General features: G+C 36.0%; 1 protein-coding gene across 1 annotated transcript; it reads left to right on the forward strand.

The window, feature by feature from the left end:
- The first annotated feature begins 14,078 nt into the window (after nt 1–14,078).
- On the forward strand, nt 14,079–19,072 carry LOC149831772 (calcium-dependent protein kinase 10-like). Its single transcript, XM_090014117.1, has 8 exons — nt 14,079–14,227; nt 14,382–15,568; nt 16,104–16,247; nt 16,356–16,508; nt 17,079–17,194; nt 17,471–17,638; nt 18,233–18,457; nt 18,619–19,072. Exons 2-8 carry the CDS (start codon nt 14,785–14,787, stop codon nt 18,736–18,738), a joined length of 1,710 nt encoding a protein of 569 aa, XP_089870243.1. The 5' UTR covers nt 14,079–14,227; nt 14,382–14,784; the 3' UTR covers nt 18,739–19,072.
- Nucleotides 19,073–19,349: the final 277 nt, after the last annotated feature.

The following is a 19,349-nucleotide window of genomic DNA, read 5'->3' on the forward strand; positions in this document are numbered from 1 at the left end:
AATACATATATAGATATGAACCATTGAGTCTAATATATATTTTAAGTGTAATATATAAAAATATGTATATTTCATGTATAAATAACATATCATGTTCGGCTTGTCTCATTCAGGGATGAGGCAAGCTTGAGCGCGGATGAACATGCTCCACTTGTAAACGAGTCAAGCCTCAACATGCCATGTTAGGTTCGGACCAGCCTTAATCCCAGTTGGGTTATTTGGGTGACCAAAACCTGATTTTCAAGTTTTTAGTCATAACCCCCCCCCCCCCACCCACCCCCACACACACACCAAAAAAAAAAAAATTTAAGGCCTACCATTTTCCAGTCAACCAGGAAATGGCCTGACCGGTGTTGCGCTTGCTAAGGGACACCGACCAAGCCATTTCATGGCCGGTGGCTCGTCTAAAAATTGTCGGCCAGCCATTAACTTTGAAAAGAAAAAGAAAAAGAGGGCTATGGCTGGCTAGTCATTGGCTGAAAATTTATAGACCATGTTAAAAAGTATAAAGAAAGAATGACTGGTTAGCCGGCCGGCTGAAAACGGCAGGCCAGCCACCACCAAAGCTGAAAAAAAAAATCTGCTATTTTTTTGCCATAAAGTGGCCCGATTTACACAGTTGTGTAGGGTGGTGGGGGGAGGGGAGAGAGAAAAAGAGAGGGAGGGCGGTCGATAAACCATGTTGCAAACTTGAGGGGTCAAGTAGTAACAAAACTTGGCTTTTGGCTATGGTATCCTTTGGATGACACATAAAACGCAGGCTGCAAACAAGACATGTTTGGCGAAACATTTGCACGAGTTAATTCAGTTCATCGGTAAATGAGTTTGAGCCCAAACATGTCTTGTTTGGTCTATTCGGCTAGTTTAGCAGCCTTAGTGGTGGAGGGTTTAAAGGTTTCAATAAGTTATGATTAAAACATTTAATAGATTTGAAAAAAAAATGAGATATCAATTATAATATGAAATTTTCATTTATGGACCAACCATTTGCCCTTAATTTTAAAAATGAGCTTGCTACAGGTTGCCTGAAAACTACCAGAAATGCTAGGTTAACTTCCAATATCTTGAGAACTGTAACTTTTTTTATATTTCTTTATTGCTTTTTGAAGTTTAAAAGTGCTTATTTACCCTCATAAAAAAGAGAGAAGGGAATGTATTTTAGTCGTTTGAGAGTATTATTGTCATTTTGGCTTGATTTAATTGAGATGTGACCTGCTGGTATCAAGAAATTCGGAAATCATTAAGCTCTTTTTTATATTAGAGGTATACAGTTTGTTCCTAACTGGAAAATTTCCTTTATAAAAACATGAATAATGTTTAGAATAAATTGGTATGATCTTTATTTGATACTGATCTATATTTTCATAAATATATGTATGAACTAAAATAGCTAAAAATGCATATTAGAATTTATTTATAAGTCATAATAGATAAAACTCTCAATAAAAAACATGTTTTTTATGATAGTGATGTTAATAAAGACGAATTTGATACTCATTTATAATGTAATTAAGATGAGTTTCTTGTGCATTTCATATTTCCATGTAGGATTAGTTTAATATCAACATTGGGTGCTAATACTTGATACATGATATGCCAGAGTTATTGAACACCAATGCAACTATGTTCAAAATTATTAATGTAAGTGGCTTGAGGTTCCACTTACATTATCATGTTATTAAAGACGAATTTGAATAAGAGACAAAATATTGACAAGGAATTTAAAGGGATTCGGCAAAAGTGGGCCACTATATATCATGTTATTAGCCCAAAAAATCTTAATCTAAATTTTAGAGGAAATTTGAATTTTTTTTAAACTTTAAACAGTGAAAAATGATATTTTTCATGTGGGGGTTGAAAGACTTTGAAGCGAGTTACAAGTATGAATCAACAATGTAAGATCAGAGAATCAGATAATCATTTAAGAATCATACATGAAAAACCAAAATAATTTATATTTCTAAAGGTGAAAATAGGTAAAAAGGGCATAGTTGCAAGTAAACAAGTACTTAGGATCAAAATGAATCAAAATTCTAAGTCTAGTATTGAATCCTCAGAGATCCTGGTTCTCGATGTTGCTCCTGCATCTCGTCACCCATTGTGCACCATATCAATCAACTGAAATCCCTTAAAATGGTCAGACTCATAAAAGCCTCGTATACACCAACTTCAGGTAATTAAATAATATTAAAATATACATTTTCATATAAGATGTCACAGTTCATAAGGCATGATATATTTAATATAAGATGTCACAGTTTGTCAAAGCATGATACATTTAAATATAAGATGTCATAATTCATCAAGCTATGATACAACTTAACATAATTTATCAAGGCATGAAGTAGTTTAACCAGAATCAGTACATGTTTCAAAATTAACAAATATAAAGTAATGTGCAGCTTTATTCAAAATATGACTGTGTATTTTTAGGGCATATTTTTATTCCAAGTATGTATAAATAAGGTCTTTGTTTATCTTTATTACAATCTCCTCAGGTACACGAGAACATACAACGCAATAGAAAAAAATATTTTGGGCATTCATTATGCTATATATTTTAGGTTTCTCAAAAGTTTAACTACACAGGGTCCAAAGCGGGCGTTTTGAGACTGGAAGAAGTTTTTACAATAGTAAACGTATGATGCATCAAGGATTAGCTACAGTAATTGGCAATCTATCACCTAGGACATATTGATAACCCTGCTCTTGTAATGACCCTATTCATAACTTGATTTTTTTGAGTTTTTTTTATAAAACTCAACAGAAACATGCAATTCGGAATTATCACAATTGTTGTACCAAACCATTCACTAACTAAATTGCAATAAGAAAACTATATCATCAATAATTGAATTGACTTGAATAAAAATTTAAGTCTTACACAATGGTCCAGACCCAGAACCACCAGTAAACATAGTATCCAAAGCCAAATCTAAGCATTATTGATACGGGAAAACAAAACCACCACCTCGACAGGTAGCAAGCAATGTCTAACGAGCAACTAAGCAGAGAAAAAATCACTCAACCTTTTCAAAACCTAAAAATTATTAAATTAATGGGGTCAGACAACCTGAGTCTGAGTAGAAAATAAATATCCTTACACTTAATGAACGATATCAGTGTATATTAAGACGCATCCTCACACAAAAATCATACAACATATCTCAATAATCATGCAAATTCCTTAACAGACAACAATCGTGCAAATATGATATAAAGTAAAAGTAACAAAACAACAAGACAACTTTGTACACGCTCATTCTATGCTATGAGTTACAATAGTGCAACAAAATCTTACATATGCATGAACATTTACAAGATGTATAAACTTACCATTTCAGTGGAGCGAGTCCTTCATACATAAGTAATTTTTTAACTTCAATTGTCATTTTCTTGCTTAAGTGATGCATACAATGGTCTAACTACATGTATTTCACATTTTTGTTTCACTTATCAAACGTTTGTAGCTACAACACAAAGTTACCCAATTTGGAGGTATGGCCCAGGTTTGTACATTCATACAGTTGTGATTTATTAACCTGCATTACACCCCAACACCGATTATACTTCTGGAGAAGGGATAGTAAATTCGAGAGAGTTTCTAAATTCTACAACCCGATATATCATTATTTTCTCATGAGTCTTACATACCACGCTGCAAACAAGTTGTGGTAATTCCCTCTAACTTCGTCGGTGAGGGACAAAGCAACCTTCTGTGCTTGAGTAACATCCCCACAGAGTCATCCATTATACCATGCTTACTCTCTCTCAATAAGTCACAAGTGAATTAGTTTTTATTTTAATTTCTTTATTAACTCTCTCGTTAAGTGTGTTAATGCAAACATTCAACCACATTCTTGGTTCATACACAACAATATACGTGGTACCAACATGCATGAGTTTGATTAGTCCCAATCATAGAAATTTGTAATTACATATGCACATTTTAAGCATAACATTTCTTTGTAATTCACTTCATGTATGCAACATAAAGTCTCTTTCTCAAATTTTTCATCATTTTAATTGAGTTGATTTGAATAAGTTTCCTTGACTTTCGAAATAATAGGTCAGAATAGTCCTATAACTAGAGCCTAAAAAGTAAGCTATGTTACAGTAGGTTTTTCTCTTTTAAAACAAATCAATCAAGACAAAACAATATGCTAGAGTCAAGCCGCAAATGTATAGAACATCCTAGCATCTTTATTTATTTATTTATTTTTATCTGTATTCTAGGAAAGACAATTTTTTTTTTAAAATTGGTTGGGACACAGATGGGAACAATATTACAGAGATGTCAAACTTCTAATGCAATCATAAACCAAAAGCCAAATGTGCCATTAAAGCATAATTCACCATAGCTATTGATATTATAAACATAAATACAATAGTTCATAGTAGATATTTAGCCCTTTTCATGCTGACCCACCGTGAAACATTCACATATTTTATTTATAAAAGCACAAATACAACATGTACCTAATTTTTAACATTAATCACATGGTAAATCAATAACAAACTTCTGACCTCTCAAAGTTGCCAAAAAAGTTATGCAAATACAAAGTGACGCGAGCTTATTTTTAAAGTTGGGGATCATGTATTCATCAAGGTTTCACCAACTAAAAGTGTATTCCGATTTTGCAAGAAAGAAAAGCTTAGTCTGAGGTATGTAAAACATTTTATGGTTCTCGAGAAGATCAGAAGGGCAGCGTATAGGTTGGCACTTCCTCCCCAAATTTTGAATATGCATAACATGTTTCATGTGTCAATGTTGAAGAAGTATGTGTTGGACCCAACACATATCATATGGTATGAGGATCTTGAAGTACAGAAGGATCTCATGATTGATGAGCACTCAATAGAGATTTTGGACCAACAATAACGAGTGTTGTAGATAAAAACTATTCCTTTAGTAAAAGTGTGTTGGAAACATCATAGAATTAAGAAATACACTTGGGAACCGAAAGAAGCGTTGAAAGATAAATATCTGAGCTTGTTCGGTAAGGAACCTTAATTAATTTTACAAACGAAATTTCTTTAAAGAAGGGAGGATGTAATACCTATAATTTTTAGTAATTAATAAATTATTAAAATATAAATTTTATACTTTAATTAGTAGAACTAGAAATTTATCCAAATGCCAACTCGAATTCGAAGTTACATACTGAATTGAGTTTAATATTGAATTTAAATTTGGCGTTAAATTGGATTTAGATCACATGTAGAATTTAGTTTAATTCATTCAAAATTTAAAGTGAATTTGGATTTTTATTTGGATATGAGTTTTATTAATTGAGTATAGATATGGATCGGATGTGGTTTGCTTAAATTGGATTGAATCTCAATTGGATTTAAAATCTAGGAAGAAAATCCAAGAAAAATCCAAATAGGCAAATTTATGGAATTTGAATTATAAAATAAATTGATTTTATAGTGTGCGGAGTCCTATGGGTTGGACCCCCCCCCCTCATGTGATCCCGAGCTATGGATATCCCACATGAAAAAAAAAGTATAATAAGTCTATTAAATCCAAGTCAAAAGAAATCTAGACTTTCCTAAATTAAAACGAAAGGTCTAAATAAGAAGGAAGTAAATTAGATTTTTCAAAGATGGAGAAATATCTATCTTGAACTAAGCAAGAGACACTTTAAGAGGAGACACCCTACCCTAGTGGGCCCTCCTATATGGCTGGATATTAGTTCAAAAAAAAGGTGGGGGGAAGAAAATAAAGAAACAAGAGAGTAAAGAAAATCAAGAGTCAAAACTTTTCAAATAGATAAAGAAAAGAGGAATGCTAAAATGGATTGGAATCTTGTAATTGTTTTGGTATGTTTCAAACACAAGGGGACACCCCCCTTAGTGGGCCTTCTTGTGTGTTGGTTGGATCCTCTTAAAAGAGGTAAGCCAAAGCAAACATATATATATATATATATATATATATATATATATATATATATATATAGAGAGAGAGAGAGAGAGAGAGAGAGAGAGAGAGAGAGAGATTAGGTAGATTACATAATATAAGTTTTAGAACTTAGAAAAAATATAGCTAGTTAAAATATAAAATTAATAAAAAGATAATTGTTGGAATTTATAAAACTTGCTTTAAGAAACCATAGGCTAGAATTAAGAATAAGATTGTAAAGTTGAAAAAAAACTTAGCAACAACCTCTTAAAAGAGGGAGGCTCACATGCTCCCCTTGTTTATTCTTTTGAGATTTTTTTTCCAAAACCTCTCTTCTCCTCTCTCATTTTCTTTCCTCCTCACTTCTTATTCTTCCTCCTAACCTTGGAAGTGGCGTAGACATCCATTAGAGACCTGCAACTACCTTAGAGAAGGTCTAAACTAACTCGAAAGAAAGTGCTTGTGGAGGAAAACATGAAGGTCTTGCCGAAAAAAACATTTTCGACGTAAGAGATTTCTACTTATATTGTGTTCGATTTCGGGATGCATTAGCATACCCTCTACTAGTCTGTGATGTGAATCAACATGTGATCTAGCCTAGAACCATTTATGGCTATGCATCTACATGAAAAGATTTTTGAAAATCCAAAACAGTGTTTTGGTAAAACGGTTTTGAGAAAACATTTTTGAGAAAAAGCTAGTTTTGAAGCTTTAATGCAAAAGATCATTTCGAGTGATTAGGATCTATATTTTAATGTTAGATTTTGATTTGTCCAACATATGTAATGTGTGTAATATGATGGATTATTTTAATGTTAGCATGAGTTGTAATGTTGTTATCTTGTTCTTACCTAGATCTATACTAAAAATACGTAAAAACTATTTTGTAGAAGAGAATAGGCAAAATCAGTTTTAGAGCTTGGTTTTCATGTTTGAATCAGATTAATATGAGCATGATAGTGGATTTATTTCATATTAGAAAAGTGAATAAAAATGATATTATGTCTGCAAATCTAGGATGTCATGATTTAATTGATTCAAACATGAAAACCAAACTCCAGAACTGATTTTGTCTATTCTCTTCTACAAAACAATTTTTATGTATTTTTAGCATAGATCTAGGTAAGAACAAGATCACAACATTACAACTCATGCTAACATTAAAATAATTCATCTTACACACATTACATATGTTGGACAAATCAAAATCTAATATTAAAATACAGGTCCTAATCATTCAAAATGTTTTTTGCATTAAGGCTTCAAAACTAGCTTTTTCCCAAAAACATTTTCTCAAAATTGGTCTAACAAAACTCTGTTTTGGGTTTTCGAAAATCTTTTAATCATGCATACATTTTTCACTTTTATTCATCTTATTTTATGCATGATTCATGTTAAAATCGCTTTAAAAACCTATTTTTATCGTTAGTTTTGAGAAATCGCATAGAAATTAAAATATCAGAAAAATCATGTTTTTTAGAGCTTGCCCTGCGATTTTCAGTATTTTATTTAGTTTAGAAATTTTTAATTAGTGTTTTAGTTAGTTTAGAAAAGTTAAGTAGGAGTTTTAATTAGTTTAGAAATTCTACTTTTAGAAAAACATGTTTTCTATAGGAGACCTCTTTTGAATTTTTTAAAAACTATCTAGACTTCCATAGAAAATGTGCAAACCTAATTTTATATTATAAATAGTAATCATTGAGGGCTGGAAAATTGTTTTTCCAGCAGCCTCAAGCTCCCTTTGCTCCCTCCCTCCCTCTCTTCTCTTCCTCCTCCTTTTCAATCCTTGCTGATTTTTCTCCTGCTCTTCTTCTTCTTTTTCATCTTTCTCTTCTTTTCTCATCCAATCCATCGTTAACAACCGTGCTTTTCATTGAGGCAGCGTATGTACAACAGGAACAACCATATTCTCCTCTCAACCCTTTTATCGGAGGCGATCCGCGACAAGTCGTTTCTTTCCCCCTCTTTTTCACCGTAGTCTAGATTTTGCATCGCATTAAACATTGCATAGCATATAGGTTTAGTACATCATCATAACATCTGCATATTCATCTAGGTTAGTTTATGTTTTTTGCATCTGAAAATAATAAAAAGAAAAAAAATACATAGTTCATTTTTGATAGATCAATCATTTCTTGATTTAAACATTAGATTAATATGATTTAGGTAAATCGATAGGTTTAACACATGGTTTTCACATATATTTTCGCATTTCTTGATTAGTTTTAGCTTAGTGTAGGGTTAAATCTAGTCTAGAATAGCTGCAACCCCTTTTGTTTATGTTTGGTGTGTTTCATTTTTCTTGATCAAGTATATAGATTTGTTGACTGATTGGCTTTTCTTTATAGTTTTTCTGAAATCATGTTTTATTTTTTTTATGATCTGCATGTTATCTTAGGTTCAGCGTTTTTGTTTTTTTACAACGTGATTCAGATTAACAACATTATTTTCTTAATTCAATAACACAGTTAGTTTAGTCGATACATGCTTAAGTTCCTTAGCTTTTAATTTCAGTAGTTACATGTTTCAGTCGTTTATTCCTTAACCAACGTTTTAAGCAATTGACATCAACAAATTTTTTTTATATAGGTTAGGTTGTTTGATTTTTACATAGGTTAGTCAATCATGCTTTAGGCAGATTCAAGTAACATGTTAGCTTTCTTTTTGTTGCTTTCAATCAATGTTTTTGTTTGTTTTAGCTTTATCAACTAGTGCAACAATGTCTTCCATCATGTCTTTCTTTCTTTCTTTTTTTTAGTTTTGTCAACTTATTCAGCCGTTTAGTTCATGCTTGGAATTTTTATCTTGAATAAAAAAAAATAGCATAGGATATATATCATTAGCCGGTTCTTGTTTGCATTTAATTCACTTACTTAGTTCATTAGACTAGATAGCTAGGTAGTTTATTTCATTAAATTTTAGCTTTGCTTAGTATATCCGTAGACCATGTATATGAATGTTAGTTATTAGATAGTGCAGTTTGTTATTTATTTGGTCATCCGTAGTTAGTTTTCCTTCTTGCATTTAGTGTAATCAATAGTTTTAATTAACTATGATTAACCGATTCGTGTAGTTTCTTGTTAGCCGATCCTTTTAGTTCTTGTTCATGTTATTAACTTGTTAATCTTAGCTTAATTAATTAGTTTGGTAGGTTCAGCTGAGTGCTTTCTTTTTCTTTAGAGTCTTTTGTTTCTTGAATTAGTTTGTAGGTCATTAATTAGTTTTTTGATTAATAATAAGAATAAACTCTTAGATTGTATTTTTTTACCTATAAATATGATTTTATAAGTGTTGAAAAATTGGTACATTGTAGGTTATTGTTTTTTCAATCCCTAACAAAACTTGCATCACATTGTAATAACATGATCTAAGTAAAAAAAGCATAAAAAATAAAAATATTACAAATTTTTATTAAGAGGTTGCTTACCCACGAGGATAGCAAACATTAAGTTATATATATATATATATATATATATATATAGAGAGAGAGAGAGAGAGAGAGAGAGAGAGACCTATAATTGGTCGAATCTTGGGATCATCCGAATATGATGCATAAGAATGATCTTTTAAGGCTTGAAAATCAATGACTCTAAATTTTCATAAATATTCTATTACTAAGAAATAACATGATTCAATAGTCGATTCCTAACAAAATAAATCATGTTGAATGAATATGCAGGTTTGAATTTGCAAAAAGGGTATCACTGTCTAGTTCACATATTTCTACTTTAAATAGTAGGAAAACTAGAATATGTAAACTACCCAAATCTGTAACCTTTGTTGAATCAACAGGAACCATCCCATCTCCAAATCTGGTACCTGTGTATAATCCTTTATTTTCCCTTCCCTTCTCTCCCCTCTCACTACCTACCTACCTTCTTTCCGCTTTCCACCTCCACTACCGTCCCTTCCCTGGCCTCCACCACCACCATCCGCGACCTCCTCCACCGCCGGACAACCTCTCCATTGCCCCCTCTTCCCTCTCTCCTTTTGTGCTTCACCCAACCCCAACCAGATCCACAGGTTTCACTATCGCCCTTCCTTGGCCTCCACCACCACCACCACCACCATCCCTGGCCTCTACCACCACCAGATAACTTCTTTCTCCCTCTTGTTTTTGCGCTTCACTCAGACACAGCCGGACCCTCTTTCTCCCTCTTCTTTATGCATTTCACCCAACCCCCTGCCATTGCCATGGTGGCTGTCCTCTAGTGAGAGAGAAGATGAGTGGGCTAGAGATTGCAAAGGCTCTGTCAGATCTTATTGTCTCGATTCTAGTAATACTATATATATAGATATATATAGAGCTTCTAATGATTGTGCAGCTACCACCTATATGTCATCCTTTATATGTTACATTTAAAATGTATATCATTTTTTTTGAAAGAAAGTAATTCCATTAAACTTCCAAAACAGATGTTACTGGTGACATGCAAAGGCTCTGTCCGATCTTATTGTCTCGATTCTAGTAATACTATATATATATATATATATATATATATATATATATATATAGAGAGAGAGAGAGAGAGAGAGAGAGAGAGAGAGAGAGATTCTAATGATTGTGCAGCTACCACCTATATGCCATCCTTCTTTATATGTTACATTTAAAATGTATATCGTTTTTTTTTTAAAGAAAGTAATTCTATTAAACGTCATAAACAGATGTTACTGGTGACAAGGGATCACCTGAAAGAGATAGGTGTAAAAAGAATAGAACTTTAAGAGAGATAGACAATTACAAAAAATAATGACAACATGAAATAATTTCTTATTGATGGCCAATCCCTCAATCCCCAACCCAATTCAGATTAGGCCCGGCCATTTTAATTACAATATCTCTCTCAGGCCATCCTTGATGCTCTGTTGAATGATTCGGAAGATGGAGAGCTCATTCTTGAACACTCCCTTGTTCCTTTCAAGCCAGATGGTTCTCCAAAGAATATTCAGCCAACACCGCCATATAAACTTCCATTTCCCTCTTAGTTTGGACGCCTCACCTGCAACCAGAAGCACTCCTAACGGCGTAGATGAGTCCCATGAGAACTTTTTATAAGCCCATACATGCACATGCACAATCTATCTAAGAGAATTGATCAAGCAATAATGGGTGCCCTGATGGGTAGGCCATGACCCCATGAAGCCTTTGCAGGCAGCCATTGCACATAGGGAGAACAAAGCAATTTACAGCAGGAAGAAACTAGAAATTCGCCGCTACTGTCAAATCTCCATTCTTGTTCATCTCGCTTATCTGAAAGTGACTTAGAAGAAATACATGATATATATATATATATATATATATATATATATATATATATATATATATATATATATATATATATATAGAGAGAGAGAGAGAGAGAGAGAGAGAGAGAGAGAGAGAAAAGCATCAACATTACTAAGGCATGAGATCAACAAAAAGTTGAGCCCGCAAAAACAAAAAACAACAGACAAAAAAAAAAAAGGCCGAAAGCACAAACGCAAAACATACAAATAAAAGAACACAGAGATCAACCAGGGTCTTGAGGAAGAGAAGACAACTGAAGGGGGTGGATAACATGTGAAGAGAGGCACAAAATTGCGTACACATTGACCAAAATGCAATGGACAAGCTTATTGAAAGCAACTCGAATTTGATGGAAGATCGCATTGTTGCGAGTCATCCACACAACCCACCAAGAAGTAAGAAGCCAAGTTCTCTAGATCAATCGCTGCCGCTTGCAACTGCGAACCTGCGGTGGACTCCACAGAAGGTCGAGCGCGAAGGATTCTTGTCTCATGATTACTTCAGGTTGATACCATGCACTTTTAAAGAGATCCACAAAGACTGGGCAGGCCCAAAACAGATGGTAGGTGGATTCTTCCGCTGCTTGACAAAGGACACACCTACTTAGATACTGAAAACCCACATTCTTAAGGAAGCTATTCGTTTGTACCCTATCGTGTAAAATTAACCACGCTAAGAACCGAGAGCGGAGAGTTGACTCATTCACCTATAAAAGATGCTCAGGAATTAGCCAGTCAGCTTTATGAGGAAGGAGAGTCTGATACAGAGTTCTGGTGCACAAAACGCTGCTAGGCGCAATTGTTCATTGCAAAAATTGCGCACGAGGACCAGGATGACCATTTTGCATGAGGATAAAAGACATGACCTTAAGCCACATGCGACGCAAGTGCGAGATATGAAGTCTGTGGAGACGACAGATATAATGGATCGACTCAAGGAAACAGTACTTAGCATGGAGCAGAGGAGCACACGGACGAGAGAGAGAAAGAGAGAGAGAGAGAGAGGTAGCTGTGAAATTCGTAAGAACTACATTTGTGGTCAAACATGTTGATTGTCCATCACACACATTGATAGCCAGCGCAAAAGAAAAAAAATCATGTTTTTGATAAGTTTTTCTACCAAAATGGCATTAGCGGGGACAAAATTGTAGTCTCTAATGCTCTCGGCCAATAAATGAGCATTAGTGGCAACAATTTTATTGCTTATAATGCCCCTTTGACCAAAAAGCTTGTCATTTTGACACTATTTTTTTTTTGTGTGCATGACCGTCCATCAATGCACGTGATGGACGGCCAGTGCGATTGACCACCAATTTAGTACTTAATTAAGCATTTCGCAACTACCAATTTTCTTATATAAATACACACATATAAAGAGAAAGATAATTGGAGTCCAACAGAATATTCTGAAGAGGATACTACACAGGGGGACGAGGACTGGTTCAATGCCTTATGAATCATCTAGCACTAGATTTTCTTGGCACCTTCTCTCCCTTCTTTGAGGCAGCCGACCACATGAACAGCTTTTCCAAAATTCGGTTGTCTTTCCGCGTGAAGGGAACACAACCTGAAAACCATCATCATGAGCAGCAGTGAGCTGTTTGACAAGGGAGTCTCTCTATCATTGCTGGAAAGCTTAGCCAAGTCTACATTCTAGAAGACCAACAATAACAGATCATGTCTTACAAGAGTCATGTGATTGGATCCTAATTTGGATGAAGAAAAAGCTCATACTATATCCAAATCTTCACATGAAATTCGATACGGATATCTATCAAATCCATATATGTGCTGGATTTGATAGCAAAATTCGAAACTATACTAGAATCTAATCGTAATTGAATATGGGTTTTGCTTTAACCAATCTGAGTAAAAGGAGTTGAATTGCGTTAGATATCAGATAAAATCCGATCCGTTGGCATCCAAACATGAGCATCAGGCAAAAAATCTCCATATAAAAGCAACAAGAACAGATGTGAGCATACGCAAAAGACTGATCATGATGAATGACCTTGAGGAAAGGATAGTAGCTGGCTGAATGATTTGTGTGAAACGGTAAGAAAAAAAATGTTTTGACTTGACTATGAAACTTGGTCTAGTTGATAACGAGAGCAGATCAAGTGATCTGACAAATCACTTGTAGACAATGTATTGTGGGATGAAGCAATGGACGGTGAAGATGTCAAATCATCTAAAGTGATCTGATCTCGTTGATAACCCTTTTACTTGGCTCACCAATTCTCCTTTTTCTGAATAATCATAAAATACAAAGCTTTTACACGGACGAATCCTTTTGCCCCCTTTAAATTATTTTTTTCTTGACTGTTTTTTCATAAAATCCAAGACTGAATGTTTTGGTGCAAATGGTGTATTTATTGGTGGGGTTTATCATTTATCATGGGTTGGTGGATCTTAGCTGTTCTACATTGCATCGTGGGGCAACATGCATGGATCATATAAAGACAATTGGACCAAGTTTTGCATCGAAATGTATACCATTGAGTTATTCTTCAACTACTTTGATTACATGATTGGAGACAAGTATATAGACCAAGCATAAAATCCAAGACTGCTTGTTACACTCCGATCCACTAATCACGCTTCATTTTTTGACTTGCTCCAAATTCACAGCCCGAAACAGGTTTTCAGACTACCCTAATGTCTGATTCATTTATTGAGATGTAGTTTAGGTTCTTGAACCAATCGAGACCCATGGGATCCGATCTGACATGGATCCAGGTCGATTCAGGGCCCGCCCAGTTGGTGTTTGCTGAAACCCGCGTGGTACCAGACACGGCCAGAATAACTGAAAAGTCAAAAGCGTGTTTCGGAGAGTTCTGGCTGTTCATTTCTGCAGAAAAAAGAATTGGGGCTTGGCCTTTCAATTGGAGCCTTTACTTATGAGTAAACAATAATCTCGCGTAATTTCCAAATCTTCTGGTGTGTTTTGTAATCAAGACGCGGTCGTGGGTTGAAGGGATTTTAGACCTCGCCCACCCTCCCGTCAATGGCGTCTCCTCCCTCCAATCTGATATCGTAATCTCTCTCTCTCTCTCTCTCATTGGGCACTCTTCGGCTCCTTCCTCACATATTTTTTAATTTTTTCTTCTTCCTATTTATTTTTCATTCTTTCGTATTGATTATAATCTTGTTTTCGGTTCCATTTGGTCCAATCAATCTTTAAAATTAGATATTTTTGGTTTGCATTTGGGGATTTTGGTCTCCCGATTGGTCATCCTGAAGAAATTATCGATTTTTTGGGGGTTTTCTGTCCGGTTCCGATCGGTTACCCTGAAGAAGCTATCGAAACACATTCGAATAACGGGAGAAGTTCTTCATTTTCCTTGTTGGTGATGTTTTCTCAGCGATAAATTCGTGGGGGTTGTTCATCCGAATATCGTTGAGTCATTTGACTGCGGTCGAGATTGGGGTTTTCCGTATCGAAATCTCGTTTTTCCGTTTGATGAAAGACGGATCTGAGAGGAGGAGTTTCATTCTCCTCCGTGAATGCACTCTGTAAGAGAAGAAACTCGAATTCGATGTCAGATCGAGCTCGCGGGGTGCCCAGAATCGGAAATTGAGGGTGCTCTCGGATGGGGAATACGTGCGTCGGCCCAAACTTTGCGAAAAACGGCTTCTTTCAGACTGTCTGGAGGGCAAAAACACCGGAGCAGATTCTTCCGTCAGATGATGCCCAAGCACGCGCAGAGGCCCCGGCGGAATCGAAGCCGACCGAGCGGCCTCCCGTTCAGGATAAGCCGCCCTCGCCGGTGAAAATCGCAGAGGAGGCGCCAAAACCAGAGGAGGAGAAGCCTAAGAGGTCACCACCACCGCCACCATCCGAAGTTAAGAGGCAGACCAGTATTCGTAGTTGCGTTCTCGGGCGGAAGACGGAGAATTTGAAGGATATCTATAGTCTGGGGAGGAAACTCGGCCAGGGGCAATTCGGAACTACGTATCTGTGCGTGGAGAAGGCGACCAACAAAGAGTTCGCCTGCAAATCGATCGCGAAGAGGAAGTTGACGACGGAGGAGGATGTCGAAGACGTGAGGAGGGAAATTCAGATAATGCACCATCTTGCTGGCCACCCGAATGTGATATCGATTAAAGGAGCGTACGAGGACTCGGCGGCAGTTCATGTGGTGATGGAGTTATGTGCTGGGGGAGAGCTCTTCGATAGGATCATTGCTAAGGGGTATTACACGGAGAGGCAAGCGGCCGAGCTCGCGAGAGTTATCGTCGGTGTTGTGGAAGCATGCCATTCTCTAGGGGTCATGCATCGCGATCTAAAGCCCGAGAATTTCCTTTTCATTGATCAGAGCGAGGAATCGCCTCTCAAAACCATCGATTTCGGATTGTCTATGTTTTTTAGACCAGGTGCATTTGTCTACTCAACTCTTTCTTGCTCTCTGTTTCTCATGTTGGCAGAGTCTTACACTTTCCATTTCAGATTCTCCCTTCACATTAATTTCCCTTTTTAACTATCATGTGTTTGTTTTTTTGGATTTCCCCCTCTTTCTACTACTTGTGCTGATCAGATTGGTGGAATTTATTGTTTGTGAATGCATACAATATTGGATACATGCATAGTGTTCAATTCGTCATTTACACGCTTGTCAGATAACAACATGCATGCAATTTGCTTTTTTTATACAGTCTGATGCTTTAAGGTAGTTGGTTAGATTATCTTTTACTCTTAGCATTTAATAATCCTTCTTATTTTTCCCTATGCTTTATTCTTTCTGATTATAGAGTGGTTGTAGTTCTTCTACTGATTAGCCAATGCAAGACCAAACTGAATTAGCAAAAGACAAATGCCAATTTGTATAAAGCTGTTGTTCTTTGTCTGCTAAGCTTCGAGTGTGCAAAAATTTGTGACGCATATATTGAAAAGTTTTTCATTTTTCTACAGGAGAAATATTCACTGATGTGGTTGGGAGCCCTTACTATGTTGCACCAGAAGTGCTACGAAAACATTATGGACAGGAAGCAGATGTTTGGAGTGCAGGTGTCATCGTTTACATTTTGTTAAGTGGAGTTCCTCCATTTTGGGCTGGTGAGAATCTTGGATTTTTTCCCTTTCATAATCTTGTGTATGCATAATGTGGTGATTTTTCACAGAAAAGTAGCTGCTTAACTTTTTGCTATGTTGTTTCCCTTACAGAAACCGAACAGGGAATCTTTGAACAAGTTTTGCATGGTGAGCTTGATTTTTCGACAGATCCTTGGCCTGCAGTCTCGAATGAGGCAAAGGACTTGATCAGAAGAATGCTTGTTAGGAATCCCAAAAAGCGGCTGACTGCCCATCAAGTCTTGTGTAAGTTCGATTCTTTCATTATCTGTTGCTTCTGTAGATATTCAACACTGTCAGTTTGTCAAAGATATTCACTTTGCTTTCTGAAATATCACATTTATATCCAACACAATGAAGTGGTTTTTCAAGGTAAAAAGAAGAGGAAACAAAACTCACACTACTACAAAGTGGCCAGTTCATATTTTTATTTTTTATGCCAGTTCTCACAAGCTAGTTTTCGAAAGCTGACAAGCATCTGGTCACCAGTTGTTGCCATTTACAAGTGCATAAACTCTTGCAAAATTTTTAGATAGATGCAGCAACTAGCAAGGTGTTTCCATGTTTGACTAAAACCAATGCTGCTGGTTGTATGTTCTGGATTTGTCCAATATGTATGTCAAGTTTAGCTTGCTGTCCTTTTTGTTGTGAAAATTTACATAGGAGATTCCTGTATTTTGTCCTTTTGTGAGAGACCAAAGAGTACTGATTTTTTTATAGGAAAGTTGGAAAATCTGAATTTACAAATGATTTCAATAATTAGGAGAGTGAAACTGTTTCATCTTATCAAGTGCACGTTTGCTGCTTCTTTTTCAGGTCATCCGTGGGTTCAGATTAATGGTGTTGCTCCGGATAAGCCGCTTGATTCTGCAGTTCTGACCCGTTTGAAGCAATTCTCTGCCATGAATAAGCTCAAGAAAATGGCTTTAAGAGTAAGTACCACCTAAACTTTGAGAATATTTTCTGAATCAGCATGCAACATGAATACAAAGTTTGCAGGAAGAGCATATCGCACCATATGAATATTATTAGGACACATTGTCATGTTACTTATGGATGTTTGATTTATAATAGTTGATCTAATAATCAACTATTTGATGCCACTCGATTTTTTTCCTAATTGCATCATAGACATCATCCACATGCCTGAAATTTTGTATGCTTTGTTTTGCAAACTGTATAATTAAAAATTGTGGTGCCCATTATAGGTCATTGCTGAAAGTCTCTCAGAAGAAGAAATTGCTGGGCTGAAAGAAATGTTCAAGATGATAGATACAGACAACAGTGGATCTATCACCTTTGAGGAACTCAAGGCTGGGTTGAAAAGGGTTGGTGCTAATCTGATGGAATCTGAAATCTATGCTCTAATGGAAGCAGTAAGTATCTCCTGCAGATTCTGTACAAAGATTTCCATGGCCATCACTACTGACATTTCTGACATTTTGGACCATTGACTGGGGGCCTCTGGATTGAGGACATAGTGCTTCATATTCTACATTTTGAACCAAGGATTTTTTTTTTCTTTTGGTAGTTTTCATGGCAGCAATTGAAATTCCTAACCTAAACACCGATTAACTAAATTCGGTTTTCCCTTTCCTTTTCTCAGGAGAAGCCAGCAATTACTCTGTTGTTAAAAAAATCCCCCCCCCCCCCCCCCAAAAAAAAAAAAATCACTGACTGCACATTAGCTGTCCTCCGGTTGGTAAAACCCTTGAGGTCCCCTGAGGAATACACCCAGCTTCGACCTTGTGGCAAGGGACACCACCTGTGGGTTTCAAACTTGTGATATCCTGTCAACTTGGTGATATTCACAAGTCGCCCCTACCAGATGTCCCATGTGGGACATTGAGAATACTTTTGATCAATTCTTTTTTGTCATATGTTCTATTAAGGGCCATCTGGTTACATCATTTATTAGCTTGTTGTTTAACAGTTTAGCTGATTTGCTTGTTCTCATTGCTATCTGGCAGGCAGATATAGACAACAGTGGCACCATTGATTATGGAGAATTTATTGCGGCCACTCTTCATTTAAACAAAGTTGAACGGGAAGATCATCTGTTTGCAGCTTTCTCATATTTTGACAAAGATGGGAGTGGATACATCACACAAGATGAACTTCAACAAGTTTGTGAAGAATTTGGTATAGAAGACATCCGCCTAGAAGAGTTGATTGGTGAAGTGGATCAGGATAATGTGAGTTTTCATATATGCAAATTTAAAAGATCTTCTATTTTACGACAGTTATGAACAGCTGCCCTCTTTCTTTGTGCAAGTGCCTTGCATGATTAAACAGCTTCTGGTAAAATTCTTCTCTGCAATATAATCTAATTCATTCTTTCCTTGCAATTCCTCAGGATGGACGCATAGACTATAATGAGTTTGTAGCAATGATGCAGAAAGGTAATCCAGTTTTTGGAAAGAAAGGCCTACAAAACAGTTTCAGCATTGGTTTGAGAGAGGCACTGAAACTTTGATGACTAGTTGAATTTTTTTTTCTCATGATTCTTGTTCTTGGAAAAATCAATGTTGCATACATGTAAAGATCTGGCCGACTTGTGAGTTAGAGTCAATCAACTGGATGTTGGTCTTTGTAGACATCCAGAGCTATAGATCTGATCCATTGTAGCAGCTATCTATTGTATTTATTTTCAAGTTTTCTGGTTGGGCTTGAATTGGTATAGGTTCTGATTGTAGATGCAGTCATCTGTTGTATAAAACGCTCCAACTTCCATCTCCTGCATTGTTAAGTTGCTAAGGTAGTTGTTGCCGGAAAGTTTGCTTTACTGGAGAAATTCTGAAAGTTCATTGTTGAATCTTTTTGTGTGGGCATTTTTCATACATTCTGTTCATCTATTGTTCCATTATCTATCTGATCACGGTTTAGATTTCTCCTCATCTCTAGACTGTTTGGTAATATAACGTTTTTTATCCCCCACTAGTTTATCTCCATTGTATTTTTTTTTTTTGAAAGGCAAGCTGGGGTTAGGCAGACCCCTACCAGTTATACAATGATACCAATGGGATTTGAACTTGCAACGTCCCAACACAAGGTGACGTGCACTAGCTGCTCCTACCAGACAAGTGG

Source organism: Nuphar pumila, chromosome 7 (genome assembly GCF_984573655.1).
Source record: "Nuphar pumila chromosome 7, dmNupPumi1.hap1.1, whole genome shotgun sequence".
NCBI lineage: Eukaryota > Viridiplantae > Streptophyta > Magnoliopsida > Nymphaeales > Nymphaeaceae > Nuphar > Nuphar pumila.

Bases quoted from the DNA above. Each gene is read 5' to 3' on its own strand.
- LOC149831772 (XM_090014117.1), top strand. From the start codon at position 14,785: ATGGGGAATACGTGCGTCGGCCCAAACTTTGCGAAAAACGGCTTCTTT. The intron at 16,248-16,355 runs GTGAGAATCTTG...TTTCCCTTACAG, and splicing joins AGTTCCTCCATTTTGGGCTG to AAACCGAACAGGGAATCTTT. The intron at 17,639-18,232 runs GTAAGTATCTCC...GCTATCTGGCAG, and splicing joins TCTATGCTCTAATGGAAGCA to GCAGATATAGACAACAGTGG.